Source organism: Natrix helvetica (assembly GCF_964273705.1).
Source record: "Natrix helvetica genome assembly, chromosome: 12".
NCBI lineage: Eukaryota > Metazoa > Chordata > Lepidosauria > Squamata > Natricidae > Natrix > Natrix helvetica.
Window position 1 is genome coordinate 15,097,250 of NC_138556.1, and position 26,404 is coordinate 15,123,653.

Here is a 26,404-nt window from a genome sequence, read left to right on the forward strand (position 1 = left end):
TCCATCTATTGGCTATCTCCCTGACTTCCCTTGTTCTTACATTACTCAGTTGAGGCTAAGGACCATTTCTAAGAACCCTCTTGGATAATTGTCTTCTCTCTTAGCCTTCACATGTCATGAACATGGCGCCACGGTGCTTCACTATGCACCGAAACATCAGCTGCTGATTTCCGGAGGCAGGAAAGGCCATATCTCCATCTTTGACATCCGGCAAAGGCAGGCCCTTCACACATTTCAGGCGCATGATTCCGCAATCAAGGCCCTGGCCTTGGACTCCTCGGAGGAATGCTTCTGCACAGGTTCTGCAGAAGGCAACGTAAAGGTGAGTTTGTCCACTTTTCCCAGTCCAGAAAAGGCAACGAGAACGATTGAGGGCTAGAAGCCAAGCCTTAGGAAGGGAGATAGCAATAGCAATAGCGCTTAGACTTATATACCGCTTCATAGTGCTTTTACAGCCCTCTCTAAGCGGTTTAAAGAGTCAGCCTGTTGCCCCCAACAATCTAGGTCCTCATTTTACCCACCTCGGAAGGATGGAAGGCTGAGTCAGCCTTGAGCCGATCAAGATCGAACTGCTGGCAGTGGGCAGAGTTAGCCTGCAATGCTACATTCTAACCACTGGGAAGAGAGGAAGGGAGGGAGGGAAGGAAGGAAGGAAGATAGTAATAGCACTTAGACTTATATACCGCTTCACACTGCTTTACAGCCTTCTCTAAGTCGTTTACAAAGTCAGCCTCTTGCCCCCAACAATCTGGGTCTTCATTTTACCCACCTCAGAAGGATGGAAGGCTGAGTCAACTTTGAGCCAGTGAGGATCGAACCCCTATCAGTTAGCAGCAGCAGCCTGCAATATGGCATTCTAACCACTGCGCCACCACGGTTCATCCACGCGTCAGGCAACAGTTAAACAATAGAAGAGAATTTCGGTAGCTCAGGGTTGAACGGTGGAGTCCTTAGTGTTCTCTGAGCTTGGTTGATCTTGGACACCACAGTAGTTTGGAATGGGACCTTTCGTCTCCTAGAATTGTCCGCCCCTCCTTCTCCACCAGCGTTTCCCCCCGGGCAATTCTCCTCTGATTATTCTCCTCAGCTGACACGCCCCCCACTGGTTCGCCCTCAGCAGAAACGCTGGTGGAGATAGAGGAATGGCCAATGGTAGGAGATGAAAGATCCCAGTCCTACAATAGTTAATACAACTCAGTTCCTGGAGATCGTCTGTCTGCTTATCCCTTCCTGTCTCCTTTTTCTTTTTTAACAAAAAAAACATTCCTCCCCTAGGTCTGGAGACTAACTGGCTACAGCTTGATCCATTCCTTCAAACACGAACACGCTAAGCAGTCCATCTTCCGCAACCTGAGTACAGGAGTCATGCAGATCGAAATGGCCCCGGGCAACCGCATTTTCTCCTGCGGGGCAGACGGCACTCTGAAAATGAGGGTTTTGCCCAACGCTTTCAACATCCCCTCAGACCTCTGCGACATTATGTAGCCTTGGCTTGGCAGCCGCCCCGTCAAAAGGAGAAAGCCTGGCCTGGCCTTCCCTCAAAGAGTTCAGAAGAATGCTTTTCTACACTTGGCTTCCCGAGAAATTAGTGCAACACTTAATACCAGTATTGAAGGAGCAGGAGGAGCAAGGTTGACACACTCACATTTCGTATCGTTCCAAGCACTGCAGCGGCGCTGGGGGGTAGGGGTGGGGCACCCAGGAATGGTGTTCTATTTTCTTCACTCCTGGTTTGGCAGCGAGAGCGCATGCGCAGAAGGTCCTTGATGACCTCTGGGTGGGTGGGCGGAGCCTCGCGCCACCGCCATTACCACTTTGCCCGAACTGGTGCAAACCATCCGCATACCACCTCTGAGGGCACCAATCGTGTTTTCTTGCAGAAAACATGTCCTATTTCAAAGTTAGATTCTTCCGGGGGATGCGTAGTTGGCCTTCTCAGTGTCATGTCCCTCTTCCCTCAGTTGAATCGTGTCCATTTCCCTTCTGGCTATGAAAGAGGAGATAAGGATTTGTGAGGGAGTGCAATTTTTAGGGTGTTATTTATTTTTTTATTCATAATCACTTCTTGGGGTCCTATAAAGGATGACCCTGTGATGAATGCACTATTTGTGGGCTAATGTGCAATGAGAAATGATTTGGGGTCTCATCAGAGTGGTGGTTGTTGTTGTTTCGTTTAATTTAATGTTGAGATCCTTCTCCAGTTAGCATCAATGCGCATAATAACCGAGATACGCTACGTCGACGCAGTTACTATACAATCCGTTTCTTTTCTTTTCTTTTTCTAAAATTGCACGTTGATGTTGATCGCTCTGGACGGTCGATGTTTTTTACTTACTTTACTTTACTTTTATTCATATTTATAGACCGCCCCCACTCCCAAAAGGGACTTTTGAACCATAATATTGCCATCCAAGATCAAGTCCTGGTGTTTCCATGTTCCCAGTGCATCGTTGTGCAATATTTAGACCCTCGTTTGCTGTGAGTGTCCTCCATGTCTCAGTTCCCTTGATGAAAATGAGCCAAGGAGGAAAAGAGACAGAAGAGATGATGGATGAGGAGGGGACTTCGATGTCTTCTGAAGACCTTCATCTCATACCACATTCTACTTTTAGGGTTCTTCCTCTTCCCCCTATTTATTTTCAGCCTTGTCCTTTTTATCAGGAATGTATTGTGGACATCAAAAGTTTTCAAGAAACTATAGCTAATGTCTCATCAACACTTGAGTTTTATTTGGGCCAGTAAACACACACTTACACACACAGAGAGATACAACACTTAATTAAATAAAACTATGGGAGAATCCAGTAGCAAACCCATTTGCTCACTTGAGAGTAGCTGATATCAGCTTTCCACACGGCCAGCTAGGAAAAAGTTGACAAATTTAAACCAACTTCCGCAGCATAATTGTATAAACTATGCAGAGGTCAATCTTGTTTGCTTGTAATATACTAGCTCTTGTCATATTTAGACGTATTTTTCTCTGTTCTAAACAAGCCAACACATTCTTACTAAGAGAAACAGCCGACGTCTGTGTATTTCAATGTTGATGAATTGTATTATTATTATTTTTCCCCTCTTGTGAGTGTTTGTTTGTGTATGTGCTGTACTGTACGAGCAAAACCGAAGCCAATGGGATAAATTGCACCTTTGTCTAAAAAGCAATTTTAAACTGCAAGCTGTGAAGTATGTATATGAGAAGAAAGCAAATATCATTGGTTAGTTTTATCTTTGTAAGTTAAATAAATGCCTTTTATTTCACAGGACTCGGCCTCAGGGATGTAGGGTTGGCATCTTATCAGGTGGCTTTGGAAGATGTTGAGACCAAGACTGGCTTTGATGGAATCCTTCTTGCCTGGGGAGTGGGGGAGTTAAATGCTTTGGAAGCCCAGTTTGTTGATGGAATTCTTGCACCATTTTTTTAATCTGTGGGGCAAAAACTGTCATCTTATTAGAATAGCATTCCTACCTTAAGGTAAAGTTTTCTCTCGCACATATGTGCTAGTCATTCCCAACTCTAGGGGGGCGGTGCTCATTTCTGTTTCAAAGCCAAAGAGCCAGCTCTGTCTGAAGGCTAAGACGCTGTGCTTGTCGATCACAAGGTCGGCAGTTCAGCGGTTCAAATCCCTAGTGCCACATAACAGGGTGAGCTCCCGTTACTTGTCCCAGCTTCTGCCAACCTAGCAGTTCGAAAGCAGGTAAAAAATGCAAGTAGAAAAAAATAGGGACCAACTTTGGTGGGAAGGGAACAGCGTTCCATGCACCTTCGCCATTTAGTCATGCCAGTCACATGAGCACAGAGACGTCTTTGGACGTCTTTGGCTCTTTGGCTTTGAAACGGAGATGAGCACCGCCCACTAGAGTCAGGAACAACTAGCACATATGTGCGAGGGGAACCTTTGCCTTTAACACTTTCAGATTATTTCTTTTCTCCCATCCTAAAGTTGGCTTTGCACTTTGGTGTGTATGTGGTGTCTGCAGCAACAAAAAACACAAAAACAGAGGAAGGCAAAGGAACGACACAAATATGGGACATCGTGTCTTGTATTATTTTCATATCAGGCAACAGTAGAATTACAGGGTACATTAATAAAAAATTTTTTTAATTACAACTGCCTTAATATGGGCAGATTGATGCAGTTTCAACTCCTCTGTACCAACTGGAAGACTTGAGACGACCAACAGAACCCCAGGGTGCTAAGAGCTGCCCTTAACTTTGAAAGCACAGGTCTTTAGATCTAACTCATAGACATGCCAACCGTTGTAATTTGCCTGATCTGTATCCCGATATACTCTTCGTCGGACATTTTTTTTGAACAGAAGACGGGAATTGGAAGAGGTTCTCAAAACAGGCGCTTAACTTTACTGTCAAGGTGGATGACCCAAAGGCTGTCCAACTCTAGACGAGAAAGTGGACGGGATACTGTATCAGAAACCCGTGTTCCCAGGTATGTAGATGCTTATTCAACCAGTTGTAGGAGAGCATGGCCAACACCGGGACCAAGGTCCCATTGGAGGCTGGAGACACTTTCTGTTCGAACCCTTCCAAGGAGAGGGACAGCTTCAGCTCGAAGCGGGCATCCAACGGCTTCTCACGCAAGAGGTCAAAAGCGAAAGCCACATGCATGTGGTTCTTATCGGTGATATAGAGCACCCCGCCGGCCACAAAGGCATTGCCCGCCTTGGACTGCGGATAGGTGGTGTTGATGTGCCGCAACACGGAAAAGGTGTCCTCTTCGACTTCTGCCACCATGATGTGTTCGTCGGGCCGAGAAAGATACATCACCCAGAGACCGTTTTCCTCCGCTGCAATGCTGAAATACGACTTGGAGGTACTGAAGAGATACATGCGCTCGTAGTACCAAGAGTTCTCAATGAAGAGCACTTTGGATAGGCCCGTCTCGAAGTGGTACCTGCAAGGAAGATGGCGTGAAAGAGCTGAGAACAATGATCCAAGAGAATAAGACAGCACCCTGCTTTTCCAAACTCATGAGAAACACAACAAAGGGGCATATTGATATTGATTCCTTTCTGTTTTCTTTAGGTGTAAGCGAAAAGCAATAAGGAATCCAAATAGATTGGTTTTATTTTTCATAGAGTCGCAGTAGGGAAGGCCTTACAGATCATCTAATTCAGGGGTCACCAACCTTTTGGACTTCAGGGACCACTAAATTCATAAGTACTAAACAGGCAGCCAAGCTAAGTGCCTGAAGGACCCCATCCCATCAGCAAGCGGGAGTAATTGCTTCGGCGGGCCATATCTGGCCCAGGGACCGTAGTTTGGGGATCCCTGATTTAGTGCAATATTAAAGATGTAAAAATACAAAGATTTTTCTCCAGACCACCAATGTTTTCTTGCAGACTACCAGTGGTCCACAGACCACCAGTTGGTGACCGCTGATCTAATTGCATAGTTTCTCAACTTGGCAGTTTCCAGATGTGTATGGACTTCATCTCCCCGAATTCCCACAGCAGCGTCCCTTGATGATCTTGAGATGAAGTCCACACATCTAGGAGCCTCTATTGTTGGGAAGCAGATTGTACACTTTTCAGGAAGATGGGATGAGTTGGGAAGGGAAGGGAAGAGCAAACACTTAAAGAAATCCTCCTTTTTCTTTTTCCTTCTTGAAAAACTTTGCTTTTGAAATTTCCTTTCCAAGAAAAGGGAAGTGGGAGGAAAACTCTCATGCATTTATTTTTTGGTCAATACAATCCAGGTGTCCTGCTTTGTCACTGCATATATCCTCTTACTGAGAGTCTCCCTTCCTTATCACCCGTCTAATAAATCCCAAGGAAAAACATAATGAGAAAATCCCTCTCTGGGAGCCTTTTCAGACTGGGCTTCGTGCGCAGCCAGGTGGATCTCAAACGTGATGGGAAGGTTATCACAATAAACGCCAGCTGAAGTAGCTGTCATTGCCGCCACTACCCCAACTGGAAAATTGGCTCGGAAACATTCTAACCATCAATTTAGTTTATAGAATAGAGTCGGAAGGGACCTTGGAGGTCTTCTAGTCCAACCCGCTGCTTAGGCGGGAAACCCTACACTACTTCAGAGAAATAGTTATCCAACATCATCTTAAAAACTTCCAGTCTTGGAGCATTCACAACTTCTGGAGGCAAGTTGTTCCATTGATTAATTGTTCTAACTATCAGGAAATTTCTCCTTAGTTCTAAGTTGCTTCTCTCCTTGATTAGTTTCTATCCATTGCTTCTTGTCCTGCCTTCAGGTACTTTGGAGAGTAGTTTGACTCCCTCTTCTTTGTGCCAGCCCCTGAGATATTGGAACGCTGCTATCATGTTTCCCTTGGTCCTTCTTTTCATTAAACTAGACATACCCACTTCCTGCAACCGTTCTTCATATGTTTTAGCCTCCAATTGCCTAATCATCTTGGTTGCTCTTCTCTACACTCTTTCTAGAGTCTCAATCAGGTAGGAGACTCCTTTCACGGAAGTGGGGTTGAGAAACAGCGGGGGGAAATTTATGCTCGTAAAAAAACTACCACTTGGAGGACAGCTAAACATCTGAAATAAGAGAGAGCTCATTCATTCTTCTGAAGAATGCAGAGTCTATGCAAACTTTCATCCATTTTCTCTTCTGTGTCTTCTGGGAGAAACGTTACAAGTTTTGAGAAGAGTCCCCAGTCTTTTAATGCATCCAAACAACCTAACCAAAACTTTCTGCTTAATGACTTGTTAATTTTTTTAGCCAAAAATTCTTGCCCGCCACTTCTTCCATGGCCAGTTGGAAGTCCCCTTTTAGAGACAACTAAGGGTGGCTCAGTGGCTAAGACGCTGAGCTTGTCGATCAGAAAGGACGGCAGTTCGGCGGTTCGAATCCCTAGCGCCACGTAACGGAGTGAGCTCCCGTTACTTGTCCCAGCTTCTGCCAATCTAGCAGTTCGAAAGCAGGTAAAAAATGCAAGTAGAAAAAATAGGAGCCCCCTTTGGTGGGAAGGTAACAGCATTCTGTGTGCCTTCAGTGTTTAGTCAAGCTGGCCACATGACCACAGAGACGTCTTCGGACAGCGCTGGCTCTTTGGCTTTGAAACGGAGATGAGCACTGCCCCCTAGAGTCGGGATTGACTAGCACATATGTGCGAGGGAAACTTTTACCTTTACTTTTATATTGAACACAGTGTGACTTGGCATTTCACTTGCCATAAAAATCAAAGTGAAAACGAATAACGTATATATGCTACTTAAACAGTGCTAGAGTTGTATAATTATTTTTGACCATCACGTTCATTCTAATACCACGATGCGTACACTATCTCATTCCAGGTTCCCCTACCCTAATTTTTTTTGTATTCCAACTTCCACCTCATGGAAGACCCCAGTCTTTCAATGCATCCAAACAACGGAACCAAAACTTCCTGCTTAATATGACCTGTTATTATTTTTTTTGCAAAAAATTCCCATCCGCCACTTCTTCCGTGGCCAATTGGAATCCCCCTTTTAGAGACAACCAGGGATAACTAAAAGCTTTTGCTTCATGATCAAGTCCGTCTTTGGACAGACCGAATTAGGCTCTCAAGACCCTCCTTCATTTCCATGTTGTGCCCCCCTCTCCCTCCCTCCAAGGGGAGAGAATGAGGAGCAACCCACACCTGCTTTCAAACTGGGCGATATTGTTTTTGGCTCACACATCAAAGGCAAGGAAACGGGGGGGGGGGACTCCTCATGCTTTGCACCTGAGACCTTGTGGGCCAGCAACACTAGGTCAGAGCTCTCGAGCTGTCTCAGCTCCCACACGTTTCCACCCAGATGGGCAGTCCTGCTTGCTACATGGACAGCTTTGAATCAACTGTACAATGTCAACCCAAGACTTTTTTTTAAAAGGGCTATGGAACTTTGGTAGTTAAGGGACAGGGGGGAACAAAGAGTGTTGTTCTGCCTAAGCATATATACAATTTAATGGACAGACAGGTGAATATGTGACAGTTGCTGACGAGTTCTGGACACAAGCCAGCTGGTTCTGCCACCTAGAAGAGAGACATAACTTCTGGAAGGAAATCCATAGGTTATGTAGATCAGGCTCAAGCCTGAACATGGGGGAAGAAGTCTCTTTCGATCATCTAGCCCAGGGGTCAGCAACACTCAAAGAGCCACAAAGGTCCTAACCAGAAGTCTCCTTCTGAAGTTCAATTCTGGAGCCGACTGGAAGTCTGCTTCCCCCACCGTAGAGTCTCCTAGTGTGGCATCCTTTTTCCTCTGCTGACCGGAAGTCCGGTTCCCCCACTATAGAGTCTCCTCCTAGCACGGCATCCTTTTTCCTCTGCTGACCGGAAGTCCAGTTCCCCCACCATAGAGTCTCCTCCTAGCGCGGCATCCTTTTTCCTCTACCTGTCCTAACCGAAAGCCCTATCAATTGTGGAGCTGATTGGCGACAGGGAGCCACAGCAGAGGGATGAAAGAGCCACTTGCAGCTCCAGAACCAGGGGTTGCTGATCCCTGATCTAGGCCCAGAAGACTTCCAGATTCTAATGCAACTCCAGTTTCTAGTACACAAGCACGTGGCTTTTTGGTGGGCTAAGGGACACAGAATTACAAACCTAGAAATGACCTCTTGAAGGTCACACTATCCAAAAGAACAGGAATAAGAGAAGTTGCTTCACATCGAATCAACCAAGACTCCATTCATCTCAGTATTGTCCATACTGACCAGCAGCACCACTTCATGGTTTTGTTTTACCTGGAAATACTGGGGGATGATGTTGGTACTTTATCCTGCAGTAATCCCGCTGCTAGGATAGTCCTGAATGAGCATCACCAACCAGGTGACCTAATTGACTCAATAGCTGAACGTTTTCCAGTGCTTAAACAATTCTTTGGCCTTCTCTCCTAATTCCTTCCAGAGAATGAATATAAAGCCATAGTAGGACCACTCCTAAAATATTGCATCCAGTTTTGGTCACCATACTATAAGAAAGATGTTGAGACTCTAAAAAAACATACAGAGAAGAGCAACCAGGTTGATTAAGGGACTGGACTAAATTAATTAAGGGATTAAGGGACTAAAGCATACAAAGAACAGTTGCAGGAATTGGGCATGGCTAGTCTAGTGAAGAGAAGGACCAGGGGAGACAAGATAGCAGAGTTCCAATATTTGAGGGTCTGCCACAGAGAGGAAGGGGTCAAGGTATTTTCCAAAGCACCTGAAGGCCAGACAAGGAATAATGGATGGAAACTGATCAAGGAGAGATTCAATCTGGAAATAAGGAGACATTTTCTGACAGTGAGAACAATCAGCCCATGGAACAATTTGTCTTTGGAAATTGTGGGAGCTTCATCACTTGAGACTTTCAAGAAGAGATTGGACTGCCATTTGTCAGAAATGGTTGAGTTGGGGGTTGGACTAGATGACCTACAATATCCTTTCCAACTCCGTTCATCTGAAACAGAGCCTGTCTCGCCTTATCCATGAAGTTCAAGCTGCCACTGCTACTTACTTCACAACAATGTTGCGTCCCACCCGCTGGTAGTACAGAGCATTATTGTAGATGGCATGGCCGCATCCATAATATGACCAGGGCAGTTCAATGGTGGTATAGTTGCCATTCCACAATGCATTGAGGTCCTGGTATTCCTTGATTACATGTCCTGTTGATACAAAAGTGCAAAAATTGAGTACCTGCTCATTGACATTCCTAGGCTTTTCTAACTCAATACAGTGTAGCAGATAAGATGTTGGTCTCCTCTAGACATAGGAAGGCCCAACTTCAAGTTCTCCTTCAGCTGATCAGCTGATCCAAAAAGGAGAGGAGAGGAGAAGAGAAGAGGAGTTTATTGTCTATTTATTGTCACACTAATCAACATACATTGAAATGAAATTTTGTTGCAGTCTGCTCTCAAAAGATGACTATTATACATACACATTCACACACATATGACACAGATAAATATCAGAGTCAAGTTTGAATGTATACATATAGATGGCGAGAAAAACGAATCTTGCAAGTTTACAAGAGGGCATAAGGAACAAAGCTGTTACAGAATCAGGTAGTCCTGCTAGAAATACTTTGAAGAGGGGAGAAACAGACCGTAAAGTGGGTGGGTGGGGTCTCTAACAATGTTTTGAACTCTAACCACATAGCACTTATAAGCAGTATCCGGAATAATGGGAAATGAGCTTCCTATAATCTTCTCCACTGCCCTTACCACTCTCTGTATGGACTTTCTGTCTGAGGCACTGCTACTAACAAACCAAACCGTGATGCATTTTGTTAAAATGGTATTTGGGATTGGCCTTGGGAGACAACTTGGGGGGAACGGTCTCATAAAGTATAGTTAGGTCATCTGAGCATGCTTCCTGTGTGGGCTACGTCACAAGATTGATAACCATAGAAATTCATGAATGACTTATGGCCAAATCAATCTCTCACAGTCCTACCTATGAAGCAGATTGATTGTTACAACGACCTAAAGGAAAGGAGATATCTTTATGTATACGTTATCCTGAGCTCCTGGGGAAAAGGCGAGATATTAACCTCTCAAAGTATACATAGCTCACCTACCAGGATTAAGCAGCTGATGTACATTTTCACACTGACTAACTTCACATATTTTACAAAGCTATGATTTCTCCAATAAGTCACAGATGGCAGCATTTATACCACACCGGAGATGCACAATTCTGGCAGGATACAAATCAAAAATGCTCAGCCCTAAATCATCGTTGGGATTAATCCCAATAGTAAGGTTTATCCCTTTTGTTTAACCAGGGTTTCCTGTATAAATCCTGATTAGTTGAATTCATGCAACATGCTGAATCATAAATCATAGTTTACAAGCCCCAATGGATGGGCTCACTCTGTTTTTTTATAATTTACAAACCAAATTATGGCTCCAGAATGATGCATGAGCCTAGCCAATGTATGTAAAGAGGGAAACTGGGCATCAGATCCATGGCTGAGATCACAATCTGAAAAATGTAACTTTTTTTCACAACAGTAGCATCTGGGCACAGTCTGTATTGTCCTGTTTTCACACTTGTTAAGAATTTCTCTTCCTTTTTTTTAAAAAAAAGGCACACGGTACTTAAATGCCTGGTCTTTGAAAAGAAAAAGGGTCTGCGTCTTATCATGATTTCTAAACAGTCAAGGAGCCCTGGTGGGGAAATGGTTAAAGCACAGTATTGCAGGGTAACTCTGCCCACAGTCTGGAGTTCGATCTTGACAAGGGTCAAGATTGATTCAGCCTTCCACCCTTCCGAGGTCAGTAAAATGAGGAGCCAGATTGTTGGATGCAATATGCAACTAATGCTTCTACATTATTTTCATATGCTACACTTAACTGTCCAGAGAGTGTTGTAAGGCAGCATGGGGCAGCATATCTATATATATATAAATGCCAAATACCACTCACTCATCATGAAATCTCCAGAACTGTAAAGCCTACAAACTTGACATTTGGCATGTATGTTCCTCTTGGCTTCTAGTGCTCACTAAGAAAGGATTTTTCAAAATGACCATCAGATCATTAGCATTTCTTATACAGTAATTAACACGCTCTGATGCTAAGGAGTTCTACTCCCCCTCCCCACCTGAAAAAAACTCTGTTCCAACTGCCAGTTGCCTCACATTCTGTTACCTCAGTTCAAACTGGCAGATGTTCCATTCTTTCACATCAGGAGCAGTCTGGGACTGCTTAAGAGTGCTAAATGTTATCAATTCACCAAAATGTCTTCGCCTTCCACCTATGGAACTGCTTCCAGACTCAAGGTGGCGGGAGCGATATTCCCTTATGCGTTTCTATCACCGACCACCACTGAGCCAACGAATTGAACTGAGTGAACCGGATTTCTCCTGCATTGCCTGTACTGCAGGCTACTTCTACTGACTGCCAGCTGCCAGCAGTTTGGCAGTTCAGGACTCACCAGGCTCAAGGTTGACTCAGCCTCCCATCCTTCCCAGGTGGGTAAAATGTGGGCCCAGGTTGTTGGGGGCAACAGGCTGACACTGTAAATCGCTTAGATAAGGCTGTAAAGCACCGTGAAGCGGTATATAAGTGTAGATGCGATTGCTATATGACTGTAAGTTATTGCTCCTCTAAAAGCATAACTGGATATCCTGTTTACAAGACCAAGCGGGTTTACTCCAGGTTTACCCGTAAAATGCTCAGCAATCCAAATCTTTTCATCAGTGCGGTTTCCGAGATCTACCATCCACGCCCCGTAACTTTGCTTCAGTTTGACGATCTCTTCAGGGCTCCCAATAGACTCGATCGTGTTTTCTAACAAAGAGAGAAGAGTCAGCGCCAGAGGCAGCAGGTGGCAATCCCCTGCGATTTTTTTTCAAGAAGGATTTGGAAGGAATTACTCTACCGGGTTTCCTGCGTGGATAGAGATGGGCTTGCTCTTTGGCTTTCCCGGTGAGAGTATCGTCGTTTGGAATGCTACAAGTCTCTCCTAAAACAGGAGGCCAGGAAAGAGAAGCAGAGATTGTGGCTGAACTTTGGCAAAAAAAAAAAAAAAGAGAAGACATAGTTTCATGATGCTAAAAAATGGTTATACTTACTTAAAAGTTTTTCTTTACCCCCAATCCTTCAGATTTCATTTTTTTAAAAAAAAAATCAGCGTTCCTTGCTGATGATAGTCTATCTAATGCCCTTTTATACCATCCTTTATCACATCCATAAAAGGGACACGGGACCTCAGTGGCTAAGACGCTGAGCTTGTCGATCAGAAAGGTCGGCAGTTCAGCCGTTCGAATCCCTAGCGCCACGTAACGGAGTGAGCTCCCGTGACTTGTCCCAGCTTCTGCTGACCTAGCAGTTCGAAGGCACGTGAAAAATGCAAATAGAAAAATAGGGACCACCTTTGGTGGAAAGGTAACCGTGTTCCCTGCGCCCTCGGCATTTAGTCATGCTGATCACATGACCATAGAGACATCTTTGGACAGTGCTGGCTCTTTGGCTTTGAAATGGAAATGAGTACCACCCCCTAGAGTCGCTAAACAAGGCGTGGGCGTGGCCAGCATGTGACGCATCCGGTCCACGGGCCGGGAGTTTGAAAGCCCTGGTATAGGGTCTCCTGCTTGAGTAGGGAGTTGGACTAGATGACCTACACAGTCCCTTCCAACTCTATTCTGATTGCCTGATTAGGATAATGATGACATGATGGTCTCAACATCCCAATGCTATTATTCTATTCGATTCTATTTGATTCAGTTCTATGCTATTTGATTCAATTCTATTCGATTCAATTCAATTCAATTCAATTCTCTGTTCTGTTCTATTCTGTTCTATTCTGTTCTATTCTGTTCTATTCTATTCTACTCTATTCTATTCTATTGGAGCTGCATGGCGCAGTGGTTAGAGTTCAGTACTGCAGGCTACTTCTGCCGTTCACCAGCTGCCTGCAATTTGGCAGATCGAATCTCACGAGGCTCAAGGTTGACTCAGCCTTCCCTCCTTCTGAGGTGGGTAAAATGAGGACCCAGATTGTTGGGGGCAAGAGGCTGACTCTGTAAACCGCTTAGAGAGGGCTGTAAAGCACTATGAAGCAGTATATAAGTCTAAGTGCTATTGCTATATTCTATTTTATTTTATTCTATTCTATTCTCTCCACAGTTCCTTTTCCTAGGAGGGCAGACTGCGCCCTTTAAACCAAGGTTTTTATTCTTTTTGTGTGGGAAAAAGTCAAGCTCCAAACTAGCATTTGCGATGAAGAGAAGAACAGGATTGGTGACTTGCCGTAACCTTTAACTAAAAAATAAATAAAAATCTAAGGACGTCCATGTTTCCATTGGATGTCCTCCAAGACCTACAGATCAGTCCACAAATCTCAAACCAGAAGCAAGCTTCATACTTAGATAAGCTTTCCCACCCCACGTGGCACCTTGAGTTCAGGGTGAAGAAACTGTTTTGTTTCAAGGAAGGCTCCCTGAATCCTACTGCATCTACTTCACAGTACACAACATTCTCTCCTTGTAAAGGATCAGAACAGCCTGTAGTTATGTTCTCCTTCAACACTGGAATCCCTGCTTGTGTAGAAGAACATTGTCAAGTAGTCCCGTTCTCACAAAGCAGACTTAAAAGCACCTTTAGGTGGTTGTGTGAGGTTGTTCTAAGGGTCATCTCTTGGTACTATCATCCAAACCTCCCTGCTTCCCCATCAAAACTGTTCTTCAGTCTAAAGAGGGGGTGGGGAAAGATCTTGCTACCTCCAGTTCTGGGTTTGGAATAAGATTCTTTCGATTTCACATGTGATGCTGGAGGTTCAGCCCAAATAGACCTCTAATGCTGGTGCTCTAACCTAGTTCAGTCCCCTTTCAAAGTAGGAGAAAAGTTAGATTGTGCCATCGCCATTCTCTTGCATCCTACTTCTTGGTCTTCAGAACTTGGTAGCTTCAAGCCGAAGACGTAACAGGATGATCTAGGGAAGAGCTGCTTTGAACCAAAGTAGATCATCCAGCCACCACTTCCAGTAGCCCAAACTTCACAGCAGCTCTCTGAAAGTTCACCCCCAAAATGTTGTCCAAGCCCTTCTTGGAGATCTCAAGGTTGAACCTGGGAACTCATCAAGCCTGAGCTGGATCATTTACTAATGGACCTTCCCTTCCATCAAGCCAGATTCCCTAGAGTTCCATGCAAGGGTTGGTCCAGTGGTCCAGGACCTAGCTGAACCTCAATACAAAACTCTGTTGCTAAGTTTCTGGGCTTAGAGATGGACTTAAGCATCTCTCTGGGTTCGTTTGAGCTCTCACTAATCAAGGCTTACCTTGCAAATGTCTGCTCAAGTCCTTATCCACCCCCAATTATCTTCTCCTCTGTCACATAAGATAAGACAGAAGCTAGACACAGCAGGAGATGGAACCAGTAGGGCGCCAGCTCCGTGGAGAGCTAATCAGCCAGCCCCCAAAATAGTACATAGAGGAGAGGGTGAAAGCAGGATCCCCCCCCCCAGCATCCTTGAAATGGAACGTTCTGTTCCAAGCATTGGAAGAGATCCATGTACCCACTTCACAGGGTAGAAAATAAGCACGGGCCACCATCAGGGGGAGGGGGAGAGGCAAAAAAGGTGGGAGCCACCAAAAATAGCAGAACTAAACTCAGTTGTTGGGGGCTTTTTTGTGGGGTGGAGAGAAGAGTGGAGATATTTCACTGGAGCTACCTAAGGAATGATCCAGAAAGAGCAGAAGAACGTAGTCAAAGCTTGAAAGGAGAAATGGTTCAAGGGGTTCGTTTGTTCTGACCTGAAGACAGGGGTGGCCTGCTGGGGGTTCGCATGGGATTGGGCAAGCCTCTAGCTAGGATTCTGCCCAATTCAGCGAACTCCCCAATGCCACGCCTGGCTGGCCACGCCCATCCCACCCCACCCCACCTCTCCCACCCTGCCCCTCCCAGGAGTCTCCACGCCAGAGGTGGGTTCCTATCACTTTGGACCAGTTTGGCCAAGTAGGTTGTAATTTGGCCGGACACACCCTTGAACTGGTTCTATCCTTGGGGCCGCCATCTTGATTTTCTGTTCCCCACATGCGCCGAACAATCTTCATTGAAAAAAATGTAATTTTGTTTCCTTTTCTAATGTTTTGTGCTTGCGCAATTTTTTTCATGCCGAACCAGTAGTAAGGCCGGCAGGAACCCACCCCTGCTCCACGCAACCCGTTCATCATGCCAGGTAAGTGCAGGGCCCGCATGGAAGCTCGGGGAAGGGGGGAAACGGATTTACCAGAGGTTCTGGAAGTCTGTAAACAGGCCTGTTTCCAGTCTCTGGAAGGCCTCTGGAGCCCGGGGAAGCAATTTTTGCCCTCCCGGAGGTTCAAGAAAAAACTCCGGAGCCTGGAGAAGGCGAAAAACAGGCCTATCGGAAGTTCCAGAAGTCCGTAAACAGGCCTACATCCAGCCTCCAGAGGGCCTCTGGAGCCCAGGGGAAGCAATTTTCACCCTCCTGGAGGCTCGAGAAAAGCCTCCAGAGCCTGGGGAGGGCGAAAAATGTTGCCCCCCACCATGGTGCAGGAGGCCAACTAGACTACATCCACCATGGCCATGCTTACCCAGCAACCGGACAGAGAACCCGTTGCTGAAATTTTTGAAGCCCACCCTTGCCTGAAGACAATAGTGTAGATCATCTGAACAACAGACCTTTGACTCAGAAACAAAATGGAGAGGCAAAGCAGCAGGTGGCCTGTAGTTAGCTTCCAGAAACACTCACCTGTGCATTCGGTGTTGTAGATCTTCTCCTCCTGGGGCTTGGCTTTACGCTTCCCTGAAGTTCCTGGTGGTCCCTGAGGCCCTGGTGGTCCCTGAGGCCCTGGGGGACCAGGAGGTCCTGGAGGACCAGGATCACCTTTCTGACCTACGGTAGAAGCACCAATAAAAAATTGTGAGAGAGAATTACTCTTCCGGAGAGGAAGGTCAAGGTCGCTCGGTAAATGTTGTTGCTCGACTTGTCTCCTCTTTCCTCCTCCATCCAGAATGCATCATAACCAATCAACAACAACAAGGTGGACACCTCCACCACCATTAGGGCTCTCTTCAGATCATCTCTGCTACCACAGGAGTCATCTGAAAGCAGTGGACTCTAGGGCAACTCCACCTTGTGAACACGGAAACTTCTTCAGAATGGAATGGAGTGGAGTGGAGTGGAGTAGAGTAGAAGAGAAGACATAGAATGGAACGGAATATAGAATATAGAAGAATAGAGGAGAGGAGAGGAAGAGAAGAGGAGAAGAGAAGAGAAGAGAAGAGAAGAGAAGAGAAGAGAAGAGAAGAGAAGAGAAGAGAAGAGAAGACATACAGAATGGAATGGAATATAGAATATAGGAGAGGAGAGTAGGAGAGAAGAGAAGAGAAGACAGAATGGAATGGAATATAGAATATAGGAGAGGAGAGGAGAGTAGGAGAGAAGAGAAGAGAAGAGAAGAGAAGAGAAGAGAAGAGAAGAGAAGAGAAGACATAGAATGGAATGGAATATAGAATATAGAAGAAGTGGAGTGGAGTGGAGTGGAGGAGAAGAGAAGAGAAGAGAAGAGAAGAGAAGAGAAGAGTTGGAGGACCTTGGAGGTCTTCTAGTCAACCCCGTGCTTAGGCAGGAAACCCTACACCACTTCAGACAAATGGTTATTCAACATCTTCTTTAAAACTTCCAGTGTTGGAGTATTTACAACTTCTGGAGGCAATTTCTGCTCTTTAGCTGTTCTAGGGTGTTTGTGTGCAGCCCCAAGCATCAGAGTCATTTGTTGAGTTGGTTGGCTATAGAAATTGAATAACTAAATAAATATTTTTTAAAAAAATCTTGACTAGCTACAATGAAGAACAAGCCTTCTTCATCCTTTGTCTTAACCTTAACCATTTGCCTGAAGAGGTGTAGGGTTTCCTGCCTAAGCAGGGGGTTGGACTAGAAGACCTCCAAGGTCCCTCCCAATTCATTCTTCTATTTCTACCCAAACCCTGATGCCTTCCAGATGTGTTTCATCCTCTGAAGTCAACACATCTGGAGGGTGTCGACTTGGAAAAGGCTGATTTCCAACTCTACCACCATTGTGTTCTTTGTAGACTATCATTTCATCTTACCTTCAGAAACCAGTTCATTGGTTGCTTCCCCTTTGTCCCCTTTGGGCCCCCTGGAGCCCTTTTCACCTCGTCCCCCCTCTTTTCCAGGTGTGCCAATTTCACCAGGATCTCCTTTTTCACCCTTCTCTCCGGGGTCACCCTTCAGTCCTGGAAAACACAGGAGAACATTAAATGCCACAAAAGACAGGCAGCCAAGAATACATGCAATCCAAACGTTTGTAGGAGATATTTATAAAGGAGACCTGGATTCAACCCACAGTAGTTTCCCCACTCTGCTTGCCCTGAGAATATTCATTTATTTACTTGTTTATTTATGGTCAAGACCAAGTTACAGATTTTTAAAAAAAACATTTCCCCCATTAATACATGTGTACATAACAATATCCTGCCAACAAAAGTGTGTATCGTCGAGGCTATGATTTTTCCAGTTGCAATGGATGGCTGTGAAGGTTGGACCGCAAGGAAGGCTGAGCGCCAAAGAATGGAGGTCTTTGAATTCTGGTGCTGGAGAAGACTCCTGCGAGTCCCTTGGACTGCAAGGCGATCCAACCTGCCAGTCCTAGAGGAGATCAACCCTGACTGCTCTTTAGAAGGCCAGATCCTGAAGAGGAAACTCAAATACTTTGACCACCTAATGAGAAGGAAGGACTCCATGGAGAAGAGCCTCATGCTGGGAACGATTGAGGGCAAAAGAAGAAGGGGACGGCAGAGAAGGAGGTGGCTGGATGGAGTAACTGAAGCAGTAGGTGTGAACTTAGATGGACTCCAGAGGATGGTAGAAGACAGGAAGGTCTGGAGGAACGTTGTCCATGGGGTCGCGATGGGTCGGATATGACTTCGCAACTAACAACAACACATAACAATATATACAGTTTATAAACAAAAGGAAGAAATCCAATGAAATTAACAATTCCTTGAAGTTGTCTATGGAGATTCTCAGCCATCCAAGTCATGGTTGTCCCAAAGGTAATTTTTCCAAAAGGCAACTGGACTTTCTTGGTTTTTCCCTTGAAAACATTTTGCTTCTCATCCAAGAAGCTTCTTCAGAACTGAAGAAGCATCTTGGATGAGAAGCAAAACGATTTTAAAAGAAGAACAACCAAGGAAGTCCAGTTGCCTTTTGGAAAAAAATCACTTCTGGGATTCCTTGAAGGCATCAAAGGGCTTCTGTAGACTAAAGCTACCCATAAAAATTTGCTACTGCCTTGAAAACATTCAGGTATTGATCACATGGGAAGAATACCTCAAATACTTCATCACAAGGAGCACATATTCAACCTCTAATGCTATGTCTAAACCAGATTCCAGCTCAGTTGCATCTCATTCAAGGGCCAGGCAAAATTATGTTGGCTGAGATGTGGGACCAATCAAATCATTTGAGGAACCTCGTTTTTATAGAGTCAGGTGATGTATGAACGTGAAGAATAAATAAATAAATCTCATTCTATACGATGCAACAATCTAGCCTGAAAAAACCAAACAGACCACGATCTGAGACAATGTGGATTGTCAATATCATCCCTACTTAGACCTGGGGGGGAGGGGCGGGAATCAAGTCACCAGATATAATTTGCCTGAAACTTCTCAATGGCTCCAAAGATTAAGCTGGAGCAAAGACAGATCAATTTCATCATTCGTGTTTTGTGGGTATACCTGTTTTCCCTCTTTTTCCTGGTTCACCTCTTTGTCCAGGAATGCCAGGAGCACCATCAGATCCATTCGAACCAGGCAATCCATCCATTCCAGGGGGACCTGATGAAGTCAAAGAGAATTTTTAGTGTTTTGTCTCTTTTCAACAGAAAAAAATGGATACCGAAAGACAAGAAGGTGTTATTTCCAAGTGAAGATACTCATAGGACCATGTTAGGTAAAGGTAAAGGTTCCCCTCGCACATATGTGCTAGTTGTTCCTGACTCTAGGGGGGGGGGTGTTCATCTCAGTTTCAAAGCCGAAGAGCCAGCGCTGTCCGAAGACGTCTCCGTGGTCATGTGGCCAGCATGACTAAACGCCGAAGGTGCACGGAACGCTGTTACCTTCCCACCAAAGGTGGTTCCTATTTTTCTACTTGCATTTTTACATGCTTTCGAACTGCTAGATTGACAGAAGCTGGGACAAGTAACGGGAAATCACTCCGTTATGCAGTGCTAAGGATTCGAACCGCTGAACTGCCGACCTTTCTGATTGACAAGCTCAGCGTCTTAGCCACTGAGCCACCGTGTCCCTTAGGACCATGTTAGTGCTTCACAAATGATGCTTCATGGCAGGGAGAGAAGGGAGGAAAGAGCTTGTTTCTCCATCACAACCAAGGTCATCTGAAGAGGTTATTGCCCCCCAATCATCAGACTATTGTATCAGGCTAAGCCATGGTTTGTTAAGTTGCATAAACACGTAGGATTTACACATAGAGCACATCAAACCATCAACCATGGTTCAGCAGTTGTAAGGGGTTGATTTTCACTAAACCAAAAGCAGGTTTAGTTGTGATCAAACCCAACCATGGTTCAATAACATTATTCTTATTTTTGTTTTGGTAATTCTACTAACACCCAGAGCTCATTCGGGAGTTCCAAGTGGCCAACTCTAGCAAATTTCCAATTAAAAAATCAGCAAATCGTAGAGGAGCAAACTGAGAAAGCCGGATAAATAGAGGAGAATTTTAATACTGGTTTGTTTCTTTTTTCAGTAAGACCAAGACAATAGGGCCAGAAAAGAAAATATATAATTACCTGGTAATCCCGGTGGACCTAAATAGATAATAAAACAAAGAATTACAAATAAAGACTAAGCATAAGATAAAGGTAAAAGGTAACAATTTCCCCTGTCCAGTTGTGTCCGACTGTAGGGGGCAGTGCTCATCTCCATTTCTTAACTGAGCGAGACAGCGTTGTCCGAAGACATTGTCCATGGTCTATGGTCTACAGCATGGTTCTATGCCAAGGGTGCATGGAACGTGAAGTGGTACCTATTTATCTATTCACATTTGCATGCTTTCAAACTGCTAGGTTTGCGGGAGCTGGAGAAAGTCACAGGAGCTCACCCTGTCCTGTGGCACTCGGGTCTCGAACCTGGGCTTCAGCTTTCCAGCTGACCAGTTCAGCATCTTTAATGGCTAAGCCATCACGCAACTGGATACTAAACCAAAAGTGCAAAGCTTAGATGTACAACTAAGCCAACATCTTACGGAAAACAAGAGAAATGTTTTAGTGAGAACAACCAGTTTCCAGAGCCATTTAGACCCTGGGTACACCTCACCCACTCAAGCCAAGGACATATTGTTAACCATCTTTGAATTAGATCCAGATGGAACAGGACACACATCCAAGGAAAATTGACTCTTTCCTTCAAGGCCATCGTCGCCTCCCTTACCTGTTAAACACACTCCTTTCGTGCTGTTGCACAACTCAAGCATTACCCGGACCTAAAATAAGAAGACATTTCAAAGGTCACCTGCCTTGCACAGAATTGCAGACATTTTAGAGAATTTAAATGTGGATTCCTAATACTGAACACTGTGGTTTGCCCAGTTGCAAGGGATGGCTGTGAAAGTTGGACCATAAGGAAGGCTGAGTGTCAAAGGATGGAGGCCTTTGAACTCTGGTGCTGGAGAAGGCTCCTGTGAGTCCCTTGGACTACAAGGCCATCCAACCAGTCAGTCCTAGAGGAGATCAACCCTGACTGCTCTTTAGAAGGCCAGATCCTGAAGAGGAAACTCAAATACTTTGGCTACCTTAATGAGAAGGAAAAAGGACTCCCTGGAGAAGAGCTTAATGCTGGGAACGATTGAGGGCAAAAGAAGAAGGGGACAACAGAGGATGAGGTGGCTGGATAGAGTCACTGAAGCAGTAGGTGTGAGCTTAAATGGACTCCAGAGGATGGTAGAGGACAGGAAGGCTGAAATAATATTAACAGTTGTAGATCTGGGGTTGTAATCTTGTGATGTTTTCACACACCTGTTTTGTACCTTTGGGTGAAGCAAGGAAAGTGAAAGACACATCCCTACATTTAACACATTTCCTCTTAATTTTAATTCCTAAAGTAAAGGTAAAGGTTCCCCTCACACATATGTGCTAGCCGCTCCTGACTCCAGGGGGCAGTGCTCATCTCCGTTTCAAAGCCGAAGAGCCAGCGCTGTCTGAAGACGTCTCCGTAGTCATGTGGCCGGCATGACTCAACGCTGAAGACGCACGGAGCGCTGTTACCTTCCCACCAAAGGGGATCCCTATTTTTCTACTTGCATTTTTAACGTGCTTTCAAACTGCTCGGTTGGCAGAAGCTGGGACAAGTAACGGGAGCTCACTCCGTGACGCGCCGCTAGGGATTCGAACTGCTGAACTGCCGACCTTTCTGATCAACAAGCTCAGCATCTTAGCCACTGAGCCACCGTGTCCCTTTTTTAAAATTCCTAGCAAGCACAATTTAAGATTTTTGTGAGCCTTAAAACTCTGGCAGTCTTCTCAATGTAGAAGTACTGCATCATGTTGGCAATGAGGGGGAAAGGTTTCTAAAATCTTATTATTATTATTTTTGCCATTCATGGCCACCCCATGAGGATCGGATGAGACCTTCAGGAAGAGAATGATACTGCTCTTTGTGCAAACAATATTGCTTACACTTAGGAAAAAAATGCAATGTCCCGGAGGATGACTAATGGAGTCTATGTTCCAAGATGTGGTCCAGACTAACTTTCAAACTGAGGCCACAGGTTGACCTTCCCTAAGACGCCATGGTGGAGAGACCAGGCAAAGAAAACCAGATTGTTTTAAAATCAGTCATTAGTGATTAGGGACAATCTACTGCCTGTACTCTGCCCAGGCCAAGCATATAAAAATCTATCAACTTTCCACTGTTGTGACTTGTGTGGTTGCGGATGAGAGCATGGTGTCTTGTAACCTCCAATTAACCCATTCTTTGCCACTGCAAGCTTGCAACCTAGGGAAAAGTAGTAGAACAGAGGTCCTTAATGTTGATTGGTAAAGCTTGCAACCTAAAGAGAAACAGTAGAATGGAGGCTCCTAATATTGATTTGTTGTTAGTTGCAAAGTCGTGTCCAACCCATCACGACCCCATGGACAACGTTCCTCCAGGCCTTCCTGTCCTCTACCATCCTCTGGAGTCCATTTAAGCTCACGCCAACTGCTTCAGTGACTCCATCCAGACACCTCATTCTCTGTCATCCCCTTCTTCTTTTGCCCTCCATCGTTCCCATCATTAGGCTCTTCTCCAGGGAGTCCTTCCTTCTCATCAGGTGGCCAAAGTATTTGAGTTTCCTCTTCAGGATCTGGCCTTCTAAAGAGCAGTCAGGGTTGATTTCCTTTAGGACTGACTGACTGATTGCCTTGCAGTCCAAGGGACTCGCAGGAGTCTTCTCCAGCACCAGAGTTCGACCTTGAAAAAGTTGCCCATCAACATGTAGATCTCCCAACATGGAAGCTTGTAGGACCGCACAGCTCCAACGTTGCGCAATTAAGGAGACCCCCATCTGCGAGCCACAGGTAAGAATGGAATATTAGCCTCCTTGGACTCCAGTTCTCTACCCACAAAGAAGACAATGTAATATGATTGAGAAAACTGGCTGGAAAAATCAGCCGATCAAAGCAGTGGGATCCTCCAATGTTGGTCATTCATGGAGAGCCCAAACCTGTGTCAGAATCTTGGACCGTGGGCAGCTTAGGGGGGGGAAAAACGATTATGCATTCATGCAAGCTTGATTCAGTGAATGAGAAAAATGAATGGCAGGCAGCAGCGTGGATGAATGTCGAATCCCCAAACGTCCAACGTGTTCCTTCTGCTCTGCACTCTGGGCTTTTCACTTTATCCACAATGGTTAATCATACCGATTTTGAATTTTTCTGTTTTGTTTCCTATTCCACCATCCTCCAGTCTCAAAGCATGCCTGATTGTGAAGACAGGGACACCCTATGCCTTTCTTCCCCCACAAACACACAGCAAGGTTTAAAGAGAGATTAATTGCTGGCTTATTGCACCAAAAAATTTAAAAAAAAAGACAATGAGGATGTTATGAGTCATTAAGAGAAACAAGAAAAAGGAGGGCGCAGAAATTGCATCTTCTCGCATTACTTTGGCAGAGAGAACCAAACGAGAAAAGGCTCCTAATTTCCCTTTGTTCTGGCATTTATCTTCTTCCTAAGATCCAGTCCAAAAACTGCTCTTGAAAAGACAAGAAAAGAGGCAATATCAAAAATGGGGAAGGCCAACTTCATCCTACGATCCCGTTGCTTTGGGATGACGCCACAAGCGTAGGAGCTAAATGTTTATGGAGATTCTTGTTCATCCAGATGATGGTTGTCCCAAAGGTGTTTTTATCAAGAGGCAACTGGTCTTTAGGGGGTTTTCTTTGAAGACATTTTGCTTCTCATCCAAGAGGCTTCTTCAGCTTTGGTCCAAAGGTCATCGCTAAATGTCTATGGAGATTCTCAGTCATCCAGGTCATGGTTGTCCCAAAGGTCCTTTTTTCAAGAGGCAATTGGACTTTTAGGGCTTTCTTTGAAGACGTTTCGCTTCTCGAAGTAGGTTCTTCAGTGGAAGAAGAATCGAAGAAGCTTCTCAGATGAGAAGCGAAACGTCTTCAAAGAAAAACCAGAAAGTCCAGTTGCCTCTTGAAAAATCACCTTTGGGACAAGCGTAGATGTTTAAATGTGCAAAACCTGAAGGCTCTTTTGAAGTCAAGCTCAATTTATGGCCTACAGCCATGCAGTTGCTTTAAAATATATATACATAGAAAGGAGAATATCACCAGCTCTTCCTGGATTAGTCTCTGTTCACAACAAGGTGAAGTCACAGCTACCAATTCTTCAGCTGGTGTTGGCCTTCACCCACAGAGAGTTTCTCCCAAGAACCTAGGATGCAGTAGGAATATGGATTCAAGCCATGTGCAATTTTGCAATTGGCAGGTGGAAACATTGTCAATGCACAGATTTTCTAAGTGTTGTCTAAGTGTCCAACCTTGGCAACTTTTAAGACTTGTGGACTTCAGCTCCCAGAATTCCCCAGCTGGCCATGACGTCCACAGGTCTTAAAGTTGCCAAGGTTTTGTAAGATATTTTATAATATCTTTTTATAAGATATTTTTAGTATGGCGTCCAATGTGTCAATAACCACTGGGACACCATGGTCGGTTTATGCCATAATTTTCCCATTTCCATTCAGATCTTGATACTTTGTGGTCTTCTCCAAATCTTTGTCTTCTATTCTACTATCCCCTAATATTGCCAAGGTTAGAGGGCAGTGGTTGACCCAGTGGTGAAATTCAAATTTTTTGGGGTGGGAATGGACAGTTTGCAGTATCCTTCCCCTGGAGTGGTGAAGGAATGGAGAGTTTGCAGAATCCTTCCTCCAGAGTGGTGAAGGAATGGAGAGTTTGCAGAATCCTTCCTCCGGAGTGGAGAGGGAATGGAGAGTATCCTTCCCCTGGAGTGGGTGGGACTGGAGAGTTTGCAGTATCCTTCCCCTGGAGTGGGTGGGAATGGAGAGTTTGCAGAATCCTTCCCCCGGAGTGGTGAGGGAAGGAAGAGTTTGCAGAATCCTTCCTCCAGAGTGGAGAGGGAATGGAGAGTATCCTTCCCCTGGAGTGGATGGGAATGGAGAGTTTGCAGAATCCTTCCCCTGGAGTGGGTGGGAATGGAGAGTTTGCAGAATCCTTCCCCTGGAGTGGATGGGAATGGACAGTTTGCAGAATCCTTCCCCCGGAGTGGAGAGGTAATGGAGAGTACCCTTCCCCTGGAATAGGGGGGGAATGGAGAGTTTGCAGCATCCTTTCCCTGCCATGCCTACCAAGCCACGCCCACACAGAACCGGTATTTGAATTTGACTACTGCCCCCCTACCCTCACCCTCACGCCTTCTCCCAGCGCCCCCTACCGGCACCATGGAGTAAGTCATCAGCATCAGCATCTCCTCGCTCTCCGCTCGGAGGTGACCCTTGGCCAGGCCGCGCCGCCGCTGCTGCCGCTGCTGCTGCTGCTGCTGCTGGCTCCGCTTGGCCCGGCCAGCCGTCGGTGGGCCGTCGGTGGGAGCGGTGGGCGCCAGCCAGGCCCGGAGCGCGGCCGCGGGACCCCCGGCGGCAGGCGCCTCCCGCAGCTGCCTGGCCTCCTCCTGCAGCTCCCGCAACGCCGCGCTCAGCTCCCGCCACTGGGCCAGCAGGAAGAGGGTCCCGACGGCGCTCAGCGCCGAGATCAAGCCGGCCGCGGCCAGAGCGCAGCGCAGCGCCCGGCTAGCCCCGCCGCTGCCGCCTCCTTGGTCCCGCATCGCCCTGCTTTGCCCCGGGCAGAGAGGCTGTGTGCGCGTCCCGGGGCGGGGAAGCTGCCGCTGCTGCTCTCTGCGGCTCGGCCTCGGGGCGGCTCTTATGGCCCGTAGGCGGCTGAGTCACCCGGGTGCCAGGAGCCCCGGCCGGGGGGTTTGGAGACAGGCAGGGAGCGGGCACGGATGCCCGGCAACCCACGTCTCTTCCCGGCTGACAGGGGCGCGCAAGGACCGGAGGCTCCGGAGCGCTGGGGGAGCCAAAGTCCGGCTGCTCCACGGGGGACTTGGAGAAGGGTGAAAAGCGTCCCTTAACCACGCTTTGCTGAAGGAGGGTGGGTTCTAGCAAGGGGCTCCGCGCACGCTGAGCGCCGGTTTAGGAGTCGCCGGGATGGGGGGCTTGACACGGGCTAAAGCCGGCAACCGAGCAAACCTCCTCAGAGCAGGGTGGGAAGGATTCCTGTAGCAAGCTAATAAAAGGGGAATATTTGTAGCTGGGGGTTGAAATGAGGGCTCCTTGGTGCTCTCCAGACGTTTCAGGACCCAACTAGGTAACATCATCAGTACTTGGAGGAGGAGGAAAACTGGGGTCCTTGGTGCTCTCTGAGCTTGCTGGTTTTGTGGCAGACTTTTCA

General features: G+C 46.0%; 2 protein-coding genes across 6 annotated transcripts in view; one reads left to right on the plus strand and one right to left on the minus strand.

Annotated features, from left to right (window-relative positions):
* The window catches only part of DMXL2 (Dmx like 2), a 52,462-nt gene extending 49,204 nt beyond the window's left edge, over positions 1-3,258 (plus strand). For all 5 annotated transcript variants that reach the window (XM_081964876.1, XM_081964877.1, XM_081964879.1 and 2 more), the window contains 2 exons: positions 105-322; positions 1,276-3,258. In XM_081964876.1, coding sequence (XP_081821002.1) covers positions 105-322; positions 1,276-1,485 — 428 coding nt within the window. In that variant the 3' untranslated portion in view covers positions 1,486-3,258. The remainder of the gene's footprint in view (positions 1-104; positions 323-1,275) is intronic.
* Positions 3,259-4,025: 767 nt separating this feature from the next.
* Positions 4,026-25,798, minus strand: GLDN (gliomedin). The gene is made up of 10 exons (XM_081964479.1): positions 25,392-25,798; positions 20,881-20,932; positions 20,241-20,258; positions 19,168-19,266; positions 17,515-17,661; positions 16,154-16,297; positions 12,323-12,406; positions 12,106-12,231; positions 9,450-9,600; positions 4,026-4,910 (listed from the first exon to the last, which is right to left on the minus strand). The coding sequence occupies exons 1-10, from the start codon at positions 25,776-25,778 to the stop codon at positions 4,397-4,399; spliced, it is 1,722 nt and encodes a 573-aa protein (XP_081820605.1). The 5' UTR covers positions 25,779-25,798; the 3' UTR covers positions 4,026-4,396.
* Positions 25,799-26,404: the final 606 nt, after the last annotated feature.